The following is a 13,150-nucleotide window of genomic DNA, read 5'->3' as shown; positions in this document are numbered from 1 at the left end:
GCGTGCCGCGAGCTCGGGCACTTAGCGGAAGATGCGGGTGTCGGGGCGGTCCTGCGGGCAGGTGGAGAGCAGGGGCGGGCACGTCTCTCTGTTGGCATGGGCGGCGCCCGGACCAGCCCAAGCAGCAGCATCGCACAGCTGGGATGCACGCGCCTCCCCAGCCGTGCATGCAGCAGCGGCCTCGACGCCGGCTCCCTCCCACCCTGCGCCGCAGGCCCGCTCACCAGGCCCTCGGCGCGCAGGTGGTAGGCCTGGCGGAAGATGGAGTTGTAGTACTCCTTGGCCCGCTTCAGGGTGGTGCCCTCCTCGGCGGCGCCGTCAGAGCGGTGGGCATACGTGAGGTGCACGTCGGGGTTGGACTTCAGCTGGCGGAACACGCTCCAGGTGCACACGGTGGCCGCCGCGCCAAACACCACGAACAGCGGGTACCTGCGGGCGAGGAAGCGTGGGGGACCGGGGTGCTGTGAACGCGGCGGCAAGGGCCCCGTGCGGCGGCGGCAGCGGGGGCCGACCCCGGGGGGCGGGAGCCCTGCAAGGGCCGTGGCCGCGGCCGGGCGGCGTCGCCTGGCCGCCTGCGGACCTGCCACAGCCCCCCTGCCCCGCAGCGCGAGCCATGCGGCGGCAAACGGGCAGCTATCCACACAAGCCTACGACAGAACTCACAGCGCGGGGGGAGGGACCCAGTAGGACGGCATGGTGACCTCTCCTGAGCTGCAGGACAAAGAAGGGGGAGTCCGGCGGAGTGGCGAGCTGCGCGGCGGCGATGGGGCTTTTGCAGGGGAGCCGCCGGGCACAGCACAGCACGATGCAATGTGCCTCCAAGTGCAACTTGCAAGGCTAGGAACCACATGCGAGTCCTGGAGCAACCGTCCGCGGCAGGCAGGCGCCCAGAAGCGGCAGCGGCGGCGACGGTGCCGGGTCATAACAACCCTACGAGGGCGTCCTCACAAGGGTATCGCAGCAATATGCAGACTGGTGAGTACGTTACAGAAACCAGTCACGGTGCAGGCAGTGCCCCAGCGTAGCCTGCAACGAGCGCCGGGCGGCAACGGAGACCTGCGGTTGACCGCCTGTGGCTCGGAGCACTGCCTGCACCCATGGTTTCTGAAAGTGCAAGCGCACCGCCCAGCCTAGCCTATTCCGCTGGTTGTTGTTGCGTGATGCAGTGGATGTTCCCTCCTCCCAGCAGGATTTCCCGACTCTGCACTGCCACCACGCGGCGCTCTGGGTACACTTCCGCCAGCACCTGTCGCGCCCTGCACCCATTTGCAGCGGTAGCGGGGGAGGTTAGAGCAGGCAGCGTGGCATCGCATGCGCCATGAGCGCTGCCACAGTGCAGCCTAGCAACAGCAGCAGGACGTGAGAAACGTCAAGGCATTGAACCAGCTAAGCCACCACCCCCGCAGAACGACGCACTGCTCGTCCGCTGCCGCAGCTTCGCCGCCAAAGGCAGGCATCACCACGCCTCCATTGCAAATGTAGTAGTTGGCGTAGGATGCCGCCATGCGGTCTCCAGCCACGCGAGGCTTGGACCCGTGCAGTACCTGTGAGTAGCAGCAGGGACAGCGGGTCGAGAGAGTGAATGGTGCGGGGCAGGCATGCTATGGCCAACAGAGGATGTGCATCCGCGGCGCCTGGACAGCTCGAGGGCTTGCCAGCAGCAGCAGGCCCGCCGCTGCCTCACCTCCACCCCCTTGGCCTCGGTCTCGGTGATGTGCAGCGGCGGCGGGAGCGGCAGTTTGATCACCTGCAAGCGGTACCACCAGCACCTTTGTCGGATCGCAGCACATCGCATGGCAACGCAGCGGCGGCAGCAGCGTGCAGCAGCGCGACACCCACAGGTGCCTGCAAATGCCTGCCGCTCAGGCGCACCTGCAGCGGGCGGCCCTTGGCATCGGTGCTCTTTGACAGGACATCCAGCGCCTGTGCCGAGATGCTGTGCTGCAGGCAGCACGCAGCAGGCAGCACGTAGATGCAGGTTTGCGGCCTGCCCCTATCGCATCAATTAACTGCAGCAACTTTTTTGATGTGTGCCCGCCCGCCTAGCCACCCAACCAGTGCAGGCACCTGCGGATCGCTGGTGTCGTCGGTCCAAGCCAGCAGCACCACGCCGGGCCGCGCAAAGCATGCAAAGTTGTCGATGTGGCCGTTGGTGTCGTCGTCGCCATACAGCCCCAGGGGCAGCCAGATGACTTTCTGCGCGGCAGAGCACATTGACAAAGGCAGCAGAGCTTCTGGCAGGGAACATGCCGAGGCGGGCAAGGAGGTGGCAGGTGCGCCGGGGGCCTGTGCTTCTTGTATCGGTGCTGCTGTGCCGCATGGCATACCGCACCTGAATGCCCAGCATGCGGCGCAGCCAGCCCTCTATGTCCTCCCGGCTCAGCTGCGGGTTGCGGTTGGGGTTGAGCAGGCACTCTTCTGCATACGGGCAGCAGGGGGCAAGCGGTCTGCTGGGTGGGCGGGCTCGGTAGGCAGCAGGCAACTCAGGTCACATGAATGGCACTTCTGCACTCCACCAACAGAAGCCTGGGTTTCCACTGTGCCACACACACACACATCCCCATTGTCCGCTGCTGCCGCAGCTTGGAGAAAACCACCGCCTCGCCTGTGGTCAGCAGCGTGCCCTCCCCATCCACGTGTATGCTGCCGCCCTCCATGACAATGGGGCAGGCAAAGCGCCGCACCCCCTCCATGCCCAGTATGGTGCCCGCCACCTGCTGGTCCCGCTCCCAGGAAGTGTACAGCCCACCCTCCAGCCCGCCCCAGGCGTTGAACTGCCAGTCCACCCCCGCCACGCTGCGCTCCCCGCCGTAGCCGCCCTCCTCCTTCACAATGAACTGCAGGGGTGCAGTAGGTACCGTGGGGCCAAACAGCAGCAAGCAAGGGGCCTGAAGGTCAGCGCTGTCGCCACCGCAATGAACGCGCAGCACCTGTGGCCGCTTACCGTGGGCCCAGTGTCACGGAACCAGGAGTCATCCTGAGGGACGCACATCACTTGCACCTGCTCCGGCAGCGCGGCGCGTGCAGCGGAAACCTACGGGCAGAGGAACAACCACAATGCCAGGGGGGATTGCCTGCTCAGTGCTGAGCTACTGCTGCAGCCAGCCGGCAAGAGCCTCGCCTCGCAGTCGCAACTCCATGCAGTGCAGCTGGCGCCCTGCAGCACAACCAGATAGGCAAGGCACAGCGGGCCGGACCCACCTGCTCCTCGTTGGCGCACACAGTGACGGGCTCAAACTGGGAGATGGCGGTGGCGACAGCCACAAACTCGCGCTGCACGTGCACCGCGTTGTCACGCCAGTTGTCGGGCCGCTGCGGCCAGCCCATCCACGTGCCCTTGTGCGGCTCCCACTCCCCAGGCATGCGGTAGCCCAGGTCCGCCGGCGACGGCTCCGCCGCCACCGCCGCTGCGGCAGCAGGCTGCACGGCGCCCATGGCGATGCACTGCGCTGCTCCTGGCTGTACTTTGTATGCTGTGCTGCACTCCTGCTGCTGGCGTGGGTGCTGTAGGGCAGAAGGTGAGGGTAGGATTGATCGCGCGATGCAGGCTGCCTGTGCGATGGGAAACAACCGATCAATGCACCGAAGCATGCAGGCTTTTGCAGGGCATCAGCCGATGTAAACCTTGCAGCAGGTCAACGCCACGCGGCAGAGGGGGGTTCGGGACGCGGCCAGGCAATGCCATCTCTGTCCCACATTTCATGCTGTGCGCCGCACACCGATTGCCACTCCCGAGAGCCTCTCAGCGCCATCACCACTGCCCTCCCCAACAGCAGGCGCTCTCTTATCCTTCAACTGCACGTGCATCAGGGGCCGGGCTATTCGACAACGCCAGGCAGCGCGCGGCAGCCGGGCACCGCGTGACCGCCGCCGTCATGACGCCGCCACAGGAGCTCCTGCAGGCACCGCCGCGCAAGGTCACGGTGGCGGCCACGCAGATGGCGTGCAGCTGGGATATTGAAGACAACATGGTATGTGTGGTGGACTCTCGTAGGGACATCAACCCAGCATGCCTGGCCGCCCCGCCCACCGCCCCTCCCCTGCCACTGCCCGCTTGCCGCCTGTGCCGCAGAAGAAGGCAGAGGGGCTGGTGCGCGCCGCCGCAGCCCAGGGCGCCAACATCATCCTGCTGCAGGTGTCCGGCTGGGGGCAGGGTTGCAGCAGCCGTGTGGTGCCACGCTGTGTGCCCAGCTCTGGGCAGCCCCTCTGCAGTTCAGCTGCAGGTGCTGCCGGTTTTGCTGTCTGCTTCCCTCTGAGCAGTCATTGCATGGTGCCCCAAGCAGCACTTTGCCTGCTTTCCCCCACCCCTGCAGGAGCTGTTTGAGGCGCCCTACTTCTGCCAGGAGCAGAAGCAGGAGTATTACCGGCTGGCCAAGGTGGGGCTCGGGGGCAGCTGGGCGGCTGCGGGGTCGCCAAGCATGCGCAAGGCTGCTGCCATCATGCACCCGTGCTACGAAAGGGCTGTTGAATGAACCGTGCTCGTTTCCCTCCCGATCCCTGTGTTTTCACCTCCCCTGCAGCCAGTGGACGACAATCCGCTGATCCCGCGCTTTGCCAAGCTGGCCGCAGAGCTGCAAGTGGTGCTGCCCAGTGAGAACTGCTGGCCTACCCACCTGCCTGCTCCCATGCCGCGCAGTTGCCTGAACTTGCTTTTCTGCAACTCCTGCTACTGAAATAGCTTGACCGCAGCCCCTGCTCACAGTGTTGCGCCTTCACGTGTTCCGCCCCGCCACTGCCGCTGCCCCACCCGTGCAGTCAGCTTCTTTGAGCGGGCAGGCGCCGCCCACTTCAACTCCCTGGTGGTGGCCGACGCCGACGGCAGCATCGTGGGGCACTACCGCAAGTCCCACATCCCAGACGGACCCGGATGTGAGCCCCGCCTGGTGCCAGCTGCCACCCTTGGCTCCTGGCTAAGGTGGCATCGGAACAGCCGGTTCGGCTGCCACCTTGGGCTGTTGTCCTCCCCGCCTGCCCCCACCGATCAGCCCCCACCCAACTCCCTGCCGCAGACCAGGAAAAGTTTTACTTTAGCCCCGGGGACACCGGGTTCAAGGTGTTCAAGACGCGGTACGCAGACATTGGTGTGCTCATCTGCTGGGACCAGGTGGGGCTGGTGGGGGGTTGTGCTTGTACTCACGGCAGGGGCATGTGAGTGGGTGGCTGGATGTTGTATCGCACTCTCTGAACAACAGTTCTCCTGCTGCTGCCCCTGCGACCCTCTGCAGTGGTTCCCCGAGGGCGCGCGCTGCGCTGCGCTGATGGGCGCCGAGGTGCGGCCGGCAGCCATGAGCCACGCTCCCTGCGAGCAGCAGCTGCTGTGGAGGAGTTGGCAGAGCCCTGCTGCCATCCAGGCTCCCCGGCCCATGATGGGCTGATGATGGCATGGTGCCATCTGCAGCCCTGCACACACCGCACACCACCCTGCTGCTGCCGCAGATCCTGTTCTACCCCACCGCAATTGGCTCGGAGCCGCCCAACCCCTCCTACTCCTCCTACCCACACTGGGCGAGGGTCATGCAGGGCCACGCGGGCGCCAACATGGTGGGTGCGGCAGGTGCAGGTCCCGGCTGCGTGCACATCTAGCCAGCGACCTATCTGTTGAGCTGCACCTGCTGCCATGCACCAGCGCTGCCATGCACCCAGCAGGTGGCGCGGCCCCCCCTGTGCAGATGCCTGTGGTGGCCAGCAACCGCATCGGCACGGAGACCTTCGAGCACAGCCACATCACCTTCTATGGCGGCAGCTTCATCGCGGGGCCCGCTGGAGAGATTGTGGCGCAGGTGCGGCGTGGGCGTGCATGGCCCAACGCCAAAACCGACCGGAAAGAGAAGCTTATGGCCCCTTGCCGTGGCTGGCACCTAGACACCATGCACGCGCCTTCATGCCTGCCTGGTCCTTGCCGCTGCTGGGCGCAGGCGGGCGCGCACGGGGCACAGGCCAACGGCGGCATCGACCCGGAGCCGGAGCAGGACGAGGGCGTTGTGGTGGCCACGTTCGATCTGGAGGAGTGCAGCTCCAATCGTGCGGGGTGAGGAGGCACGGGCTGGTTGAGGGGCGCAGCTGGATGGCCGCCTGGTTGCGGCTTCGTGGCTGTAGCTGCATGCCCCGCTCCTTTGTGCATGCAGTTACGTCGCTGCCGCCCTCCTGCAGGTGGGGGATGTTCAGGGACAGGCGGCCCGACCTGTACGGCCCCATTGCCACCCTGGATGGCAGCCGGAACAGCAGGCGGTAGAGCCGACAGCTGCAAGCTCGGGCGTTGCGCCTGGGTCGGCGCATCTGGGAGGCTCGCCACAGCGCCGCCAGCAGCGCCGCCAGCCTGTCGCCGCCGCCGCTACCCAGTGTCGTCTCTGCTGCCACGTCGCGCTCACATTATGCTCCCTGACATCCCATCCTGCATTTAGTCTCGCTCTCTGCTCTCTTTACAGCCCTGGTTGCTGCCAAACTCCACGCCGCCTCCTGCAAGCATGAGCAACGTGATCTTGGGCTTCTCTAGATGCCATCTGATCAGCCTGCGGGCGTTCCGCACCCTGCAGCTTGCCTCACATGTCCCGATGTGGCAGCAGGCGGCTCAGCTGGTGCTGCAGCCAAGCCCATCATTTAGCAGCAGTCTCCGGCACCTGCATGCGAGCGCCTGGCGGGCAGCCGCGGCAGCGCATCCGGCCGATGACCAGTCGCTGGGCATCCTCAAGCGGCGCCAGCAGGAGCTGCAGGAGCGCATTCAGGACGCCGTGAAGGTGCGATGCACGCATCGCGATCGCTGACGACACAGGCCTGTGCGGCCGCCGCCACCCGCTGCCGGTGCCGCTGCCGCCACCGCTCCCCAACAGCCCTTTGCCTTGCGCCTGCTATTCCTCGCCCAGGTGGCCGACCTGCCGTCCCTGAAGCGCCGGATGGCGGAGCTGGAGGAGGCGGCGGGTGCGAGCGACCTGTGGGAGCAGCGGGCGCGGGCCACGGCGGTGCTGCAGCAGCTGACGGCGCTGCGGGAGGAGGTGGCGGCGCTGGAGCGCTTCTGCGGGCAGCTGGAGGACCTGGGGGTGGCTATGGAGCTGCTGGAGATGGAGGTGAGGCAGGGCAGGGTGGCTGCCGGCGGCCGGGGCAGCTGCGGCATGCTCCCAGTCTTGAACGCAGAAGGGCGGCATCTGCGAGCGCTTGCGCGAGCCCAACCCCCGCACCGCTGGCCGTGCAGGACGAGGCGGGCGCGCAGGCGATGGCGGCAGAGGCGGGATCCATCTGCGACGGGCTGGCAGCCGGCTTGGAGGCCTGGGAGCTGCGGCGGCTGCTGGGGGGCCCGTACGACGACCGAGGAGCGGTGCTGACGATCCAGGTGGGGCCAGAGGGGCGGCGCCGCGGCTGCCGCGCTGCCCAGTCACCATGCACAGCTTTTGCTGCTACTGGTGGTGGTGGTGGTGGTGGTGGTGGCATCGCCAGCCAATTGATGCCGGCTGTGCCGCGGGTTCCCCACCCCATGTTGCCCATTCCCGCGCCCCAGCCGCCCCCTCACCCGCCTCGCCGCTCTGCTCCTGCACCCTGCGCAGGCGGGGGCGGGCGGCACGGATGCCCAGGACTGGGCTGAGATGCTGGAGCGCATGTACCTGCGCTGGGCGGAGAAGCAGGGGCACCGCACTCGGGTGGTGGACCGGCAGCAGGGTGCGCCCCGCCTGCCTGCCTGCATGCATGCATGCGTGCGTGCGTGGTGTTGGTACATGGACTGGTGCGGCTCTGCGGCCTGCCCTCCTGCCTGGCTGCCTGGCGGGCATGTGCCAGAGCAGTGCAGCGGAGCGGTGCAGCAGCCCACGGCGCCTGCTGTGCTGCATGGGAGCCGGCCCGCGCACCCTGTCCTACTGGGCCCAGCGAGTGGCCCCACCTTAGCCTCTGCCGGAGCACCACCCAGCCCTGCTGCCTCCGCACCTGCGCCCCCCGCTCGCAGGCGAGGAGGCGGGCATCAAGTCTGTGGAGATTGAGGTGGATGGGCGGTACGCCTACGGGTACCTGCACGGCGAGAAGGGCACCCACCGCCTCGTGCGCCAGTCGCCCTTCAACGCCAAGGCCGCCCGCCAGACCAGCTTTGCGGCGGTGGAGGTCATGCCCATGCTGGGTGGGTGCAAGGCCGGGTGTGGCGTGGTGTTGGGCGGCGGGAGCTGAGCAGGCACGGTGGATCCACTGGGTGTGAGCCTGCCGGCGCAGCTGGCATCGCCGCCTGCCCTCCCGCCCCCCAAACCCCTCAGCCCCGCCCACCTCTGTGCTGGTCCGGCGCAGCCCCTCAGCCTCCTGCCACCACTGCTGTTTCCTGCCTCCCCTGCAGGCGAGCTCGTCGACGAGGTGGAGCTGCCGGAGTCGGACCTGGAGATAACAACCATGCGCTCCGCCGGCGCCGGCGGGCAGAACGTGAACAAGGTGGAGACGGCGGTGCGCATCAAGCACTTGCCCACGGGCATCGCGGTCAAGTGCCAGATGGAGCGCTCGCAGGTAGGCTGGGTAGCGGTGCTTACTGGTCGGGCAGCTGTGCGGGCAGGCGCGACTTTCGAGTCAGGGGCAGGCAGCTTGGGGCTGCAGCAGCCGCTTTGCTGTTGCTTCAGTACTGTCGCACCCCAGCCCACCCCTCCAGCCGCTCACCATCGCTGTGCCCGCCCGCCTCCCGCCTTATCCCACACCACTACCGGGCAGGCCCAGAACAAGTCGATAGCACTGGGCATGCTAAAGGCCAAGCTTCTGGTGGTGGCCCAGGAGCAGCAGCTGCAGGAGGTTGCGGAGATACGGGGAGACCTTGTGAAAGCGGGTGAGTGAGCGGGGTTGACAGGCAGGCAGTTGACAGGATTGGCTGCCTGCGGGGCTGGGGGTCTGGCTGGTGGGGACGGCGCCACACGCTGCCATTCGTCCCGCTGCTGGTGTGCCCGGTCCGCTCCCGGCAGCCTCGGCCCCCGTTGAAACGTGGCCGGCCTGCGTGCCGCTGCCCTGCTCCTGCCTGCAGAGTGGGGCCAGCAGATCCGCAACTACGTGTTCCACCCGTACAAGCTCGTGAAGGATGTGAGGACCGGCCAGGTCGGTCTTGGCCCTGCCAGCCAGCCAGGCCCGGCACGCCTGCTTCTGCTTGCCTTCTTGCTTGAGCAGTGCATCGCTGCCCATTTGCAGCGCGGCATGCGTGCGCAAGCAGCCGCCTGCGGCGTGTTGCTTGCACATCCAAAGGCCGGACAGGCCCCGAGCCCGCTGCTGGGCTGGCGCCCGACCCGTTTGCTGCGCCCGTGTGTTGCAGGAGACGTCTGACGTGGCGGGCGTGATGGATGGGGAGCTGCAGCCCTTCATGCAGGCCTACCTGCAGCACAGGGGCCGGCAGCTGGGCGGCCTTGCGGCGGCCCCGGCGGCAGGCGTGGGGGCGCCCGCCTGACCCTGCAGAGACCACAAACGGCCGACGCCTGGCGTGCGCTGCCTGTGGTGCCGGCTCGACTGGACTCGCGTGTAATGCTCGTCACATGAACAAAGCTAGGTGTGCGTATGAATGGGGCCCACGCGGTTCTGCATGCCATTGCACAGCGTTCCAAGCGGCTGCGGTGTGTGAGGATAGTCGCCGGGGTCAAGGGTAGGCGCCAGCAAACGCAGGTAGGCAGCCAGGTATGCAGCAAAATGAAACACCACGGGAGCTAGGACAATACAGTAGGTGGTTCTGCAAGGTAAAGCAAAAAGGTGTAGGACAGCGTGGGAAGCGTGCGTACGAAAGAATGCGGCAAGGGGATTTGGCGCTTGAAGACGAGTAGGCACAGGGGAGTGGGCGGGCTCTGCGGAAGCGCGGCTTCTGCCTGCGTCTGCCGCAGAGGGACCCCACGCTCAGTAGGTACGTTTGACAGGCTGACAGGCTGCAATTATAGCGCTGACGGCGCAGTTCATGGTGCAGGGCTGGGCGCGGTATGTTCAGGGGAGCAGGGGCGGCAGGGAGAGCTCTGAAATGCGGGCCGCTCAGGGCCACAGGGGCGTGGAGCAGCCGCCCAGGCTGAGACTGTTGCAGATGGTGGTGGACAGGGTCTGGGCCGAGGGTGTGCCGCTCTTCTGCAGGGACCAGATAAACATGCCGTCGCCGCCGTTCTGCCTCAGGTAGGCCGCCGTTTCCTGGGCTTCGGCCACGGTGATGACGTGGCCGCCCCACGCCTCGGGAGGCACCTGCAGAGCAGCCATGAGGGCAGGAGTGATGATTCCGATCAGTAATGCAAGTGAGGAAGGACCGCACTAGCCGTGACCAAGCAGCATTGCATGCCCAAGAAGCACACATGCGTCGCGGCCCACCTCCACGCCCATCAGCAGCTGGCCCTTGTACAGGGAGCGGTACGCGTCGTACGCCTCCTTGGTGTCGTACGCGTTGCTGGCGTCGTACGACATCTGCGGGAAGAAAGGAGGAGGCAGGCCAGCGGGAGTAAAGACGGCCGGCGACGCGAAGGGCAAGCAGGGGCAGCGGGGGCGGCGTGCTGCAGGAAACACCCGGCGGCCGTAGCCGTCCAAAGCAATTTATTTCCGTCATGTGCTTTCCACCCATGCCTCACCACGTTGACGACGTCAAACATGTCGCCCACTGCCTTGAGCACATTCACGCTCATCCCCGTGTGGTCCCCCTGCGGCTGGCTGTTGAGCCAGGCCCCCTGGCCGTACGCGCCGATGGACCAGGCGGCGGTGGTGAGCAGGGCGGGGCGCGGCAGCGCGGCGCGGGTGCGGTTGACGAGCGAAATGAACTCGGCGTCGGTGGCGCAGCGCACGCCCGCGGGGCCACTCCAGGTGCAGCCCGCGCTGGCAGGCTCGTAGTCCAGGTCGACGCCGTCCAGCCCAAACGTCTTGACAAAGCTGGCGATGGCGGGAAGGTTGATGCGGTCCCAGGCAGTATAGGTGGCGCCGCCCACCGCCACCAGCACCTGCTCAGGGGTTTGGGGGCGTGCGGGGCCCGCAGGGCGGTCAGCACGGCGGAGCAGCCCGCGGGCGGCGCGCTAGGGGTGGCGAGCAGCTCGCGATCGGCGGGCCGCGCCCGCGCCCACGCCGGCCCTCCCTCCCCAGCCAGCCTCCCGGCCCTGCCAGCCGAGCCTTGCCCACCTTGGTGCGCGGGTTGCGCTGCTTGAGCAGGGCGATGGCGCCCTTCACCACCTCTGGGTCGCTGTTGAACTGGATGCCGGTGCCCTGGAAGGTCACCCCGCCAGAGTAGGTGGCGTCTGCAGCCGGGAGGGGCCAGTGGGCGTGGCGGTGGCGCGGCGTGGCGCGGGAACGCCGCGGGGACGCGCAGCTGGCGCCGGCGGGCTGCCCGGCAGGGCGCGTGCCGCACGCGCGGCCGCTGCCCGCTGCCAGGCTGCCTCACGCTCTGCCGCCGGCAGGCCGTGCCGCGGCTCCCCGGCCCTGCTGGCACCACCACCACATGCACGCTTGCACACACACACACACGCACACCGGCGCACCCCCGCCCCCACCTGGCTGCATGAAGGAGAGGTAGACCAGGCTGACGTAGCTGGGCAGGGTGGCCAGGCGGTGGGTGGCGGCGCTGCCCTTCCAGGGGTCGGACCAGGTCTCGTAGTAGGCGCCGTACTGGAAGGCCGGCCCCGGGGGGTTGGGCGGGCTGGGGGGGCTGGGAGGAGGGCTGGGCGGGGGCGGCGAGGCTGGCGGCGAGGGAGGCGGTGAGGGAGGAGGGGGCGGACAGGGCGGCAGCGGGGTGCACTTGACGTTGTAGTCCCAGTCGCAGTACTGGCGGGCATTGTTGAACAGCAGGCCGGCGGCGCAGGACTTGTAATAGTATTGGTTGGAGCCCACACACCTGCGCGGCAGCGGGGGTGGGTGCAGCGGGGATGGTGTGTGGGGGGGTGGGGTGGGGGTGGTGGATAGGGCGGTGGGCGACCAAGCTGGCAGGTGTGTGTCGGGCGCCACCACTTGTGGGCGGCCCAGCAAGCGCATGCCGCGGCCCCATGCAGGCAGGCAGGCGGCCGGCTGCCCCCTGCCTGGGCAGCCTGCCGGGGAGCTCCCGCACCAGAAGTAGTTGCGGCAGCCGGAGGCCTCGTCTGCAAACATGCCCGTGGAGCCCTTCTGGAGGCACCAGCACGTGGCGTTGCTCAGGCAGTCGGGCTGCTCCACAATCTCCGTGGGCGGGCTGGGCGGCGGCGGCCGCGGCGACGGCGGCCGCGGGCTGGGGGGAGGCGGCGGCGGCCGCGGGGACGGCGGCCGCGGGGACGGCGGGCTGCTGGGCGATGGCGGCGACTGGGCCTGGGGAGGCGATGGGCTGGGCAACGGCGGCTGGCGGGCGCGTCGTTTGAGGCGGCCCTGCAGCGGCACCCCGCAGCGTGCAGCGCCAACCCCCGCCCGCCCCGCCACCAGGCATGTCATGCTCGGCGGTGACCGAGTGCTCACCCCTCTCCGTAGGCGCCGATGGACCAGGCGGCGGTGGTAATCGTGTAGCGAGGCCGGGGCAGGGCTGCCCGCAGTACCTTGATGGCGGAGATGTAGAGAGTTATTGCACAGTTATTGCACAGTTATTGCACAGAATGCTCGACACAGTCGTCTCCTTCACTCTCTCAGAGGCGCTAGCAGTGGCAGCGGCCGTCGGCCTGTTTCTGGGCCTGTTCTCGGCAGCAGCTCTCCTCGTGCTCCTGCGATGGGTGGAGAAGCGCCTGGTAGAGGCGCGGCCCGGCGGCGACAGCCGCCCCCCGCGGCATGCCGAACCTAGTGTTCGGCACGTGCCGCTCGAGGGCAGCTTGCAGCCTGCGCGGGACCCAGCGCCACCCACAGGCGAGCAGACAGCTGAGATTGCGGTGATAGGGCTCCCCGGCTTGGCAGCGGAGGCTGCCGCTGGATGCCTTCCCACACACGAGCATGCCTGCAGACGCCTTTGCGGCTGGCTGCACGCCTTCTACAGCATGTCAGTCAGCGGCGTGCGGGTGCAGCGGGTGTGGATCACGCGGAATGGGCGGATGGCGCTTGAGGCGTCGCTGCCCGCCGCCATGGCTGCTACTGTGCTGGCTGGCAGCAAGCGGCTCAAGGGTACTGGGATCACCCTTGGGCCCGTCCTCAGCCCCAGCGAGCTGCGCGAACGGGAGGCGCGCAGGCAGCAGCAGCCACAGCCCACCCCGGTCCCGCCCCAGCCTGGCCGACAGCGCCGTGCGCAGCGCTCCGCCCCGCCAGCAGCCGCTAACGCGGCAGC

General features: G+C 68.0%; 4 protein-coding genes across 4 annotated transcripts; 2 read left to right on the top strand and 2 right to left on the bottom strand.

The window, feature by feature from the left end:
• Positions 1–21: 21 nt before the first annotated feature.
• Positions 22–695, bottom strand: CHLNCDRAFT_133067 (hypothetical protein; the record flags this gene model as incomplete). Its single annotated transcript, XM_005851664.1, has 3 exons — positions 22–51; positions 225–429; positions 664–695. The coding sequence occupies 3 exons, from the start codon at positions 693–695 to the stop codon at positions 22–24; spliced, it is 267 nt and encodes an 88-aa protein (XP_005851726.1).
• Positions 696–1,135: 440 nt separating this feature from the next.
• Positions 1,136–3,435, bottom strand: CHLNCDRAFT_133066 (hypothetical protein; the record flags this gene model as incomplete). The annotated part of the gene is made up of 9 exons (XM_005851663.1): positions 1,136–1,256; positions 1,417–1,544; positions 1,685–1,747; positions 1,873–1,941; positions 2,068–2,196; positions 2,333–2,383; positions 2,595–2,837; positions 2,945–3,034; positions 3,202–3,435. The coding sequence occupies 9 exons, from the start codon at positions 3,433–3,435 to the stop codon at positions 1,136–1,138; spliced, it is 1,128 nt and encodes a 375-aa protein (XP_005851725.1).
• A 440-nt stretch (positions 3,436–3,875) lies between these two features.
• Positions 3,876–6,232, top strand: CHLNCDRAFT_18182 (hypothetical protein; the record flags this gene model as incomplete). Its single annotated transcript, XM_005852003.1, has 11 exons — positions 3,876–3,971; positions 4,073–4,135; positions 4,314–4,376; positions 4,521–4,590; positions 4,756–4,869; positions 5,010–5,104; positions 5,226–5,270; positions 5,437–5,541; positions 5,670–5,780; positions 5,961–6,028; positions 6,151–6,232. The coding sequence occupies 11 exons, from the start codon at positions 3,876–3,878 to the stop codon at positions 6,230–6,232; spliced, it is 912 nt and encodes a 303-aa protein (XP_005852065.1).
• Positions 6,233–6,551: 319 nt separating this feature from the next.
• On the top strand, positions 6,552–9,382 carry CHLNCDRAFT_133064 (hypothetical protein; the record flags this gene model as incomplete). Its single annotated transcript, XM_005852002.1, has 9 exons — positions 6,552–6,734; positions 6,861–7,061; positions 7,187–7,324; positions 7,536–7,647; positions 7,928–8,095; positions 8,303–8,466; positions 8,665–8,776; positions 8,969–9,039; positions 9,251–9,382. 9 exons carry the CDS (start codon positions 6,552–6,554, stop codon positions 9,380–9,382), a joined length of 1,281 nt encoding a protein of 426 aa, XP_005852064.1.
• Between the last annotated feature and the right edge of the window lie 3,768 nt (positions 9,383–13,150).

The sequence above is a fragment of the Chlorella variabilis genome, assembly GCF_000147415.1.
Source record: "Chlorella variabilis unplaced genomic scaffold CHLNCscaffold_1, whole genome shotgun sequence".
NCBI lineage: Eukaryota > Viridiplantae > Chlorophyta > Trebouxiophyceae > Chlorellales > Chlorellaceae > Chlorella > Chlorella variabilis.
This window is presented reverse-complemented; position numbering and strand designations above follow the sequence as displayed.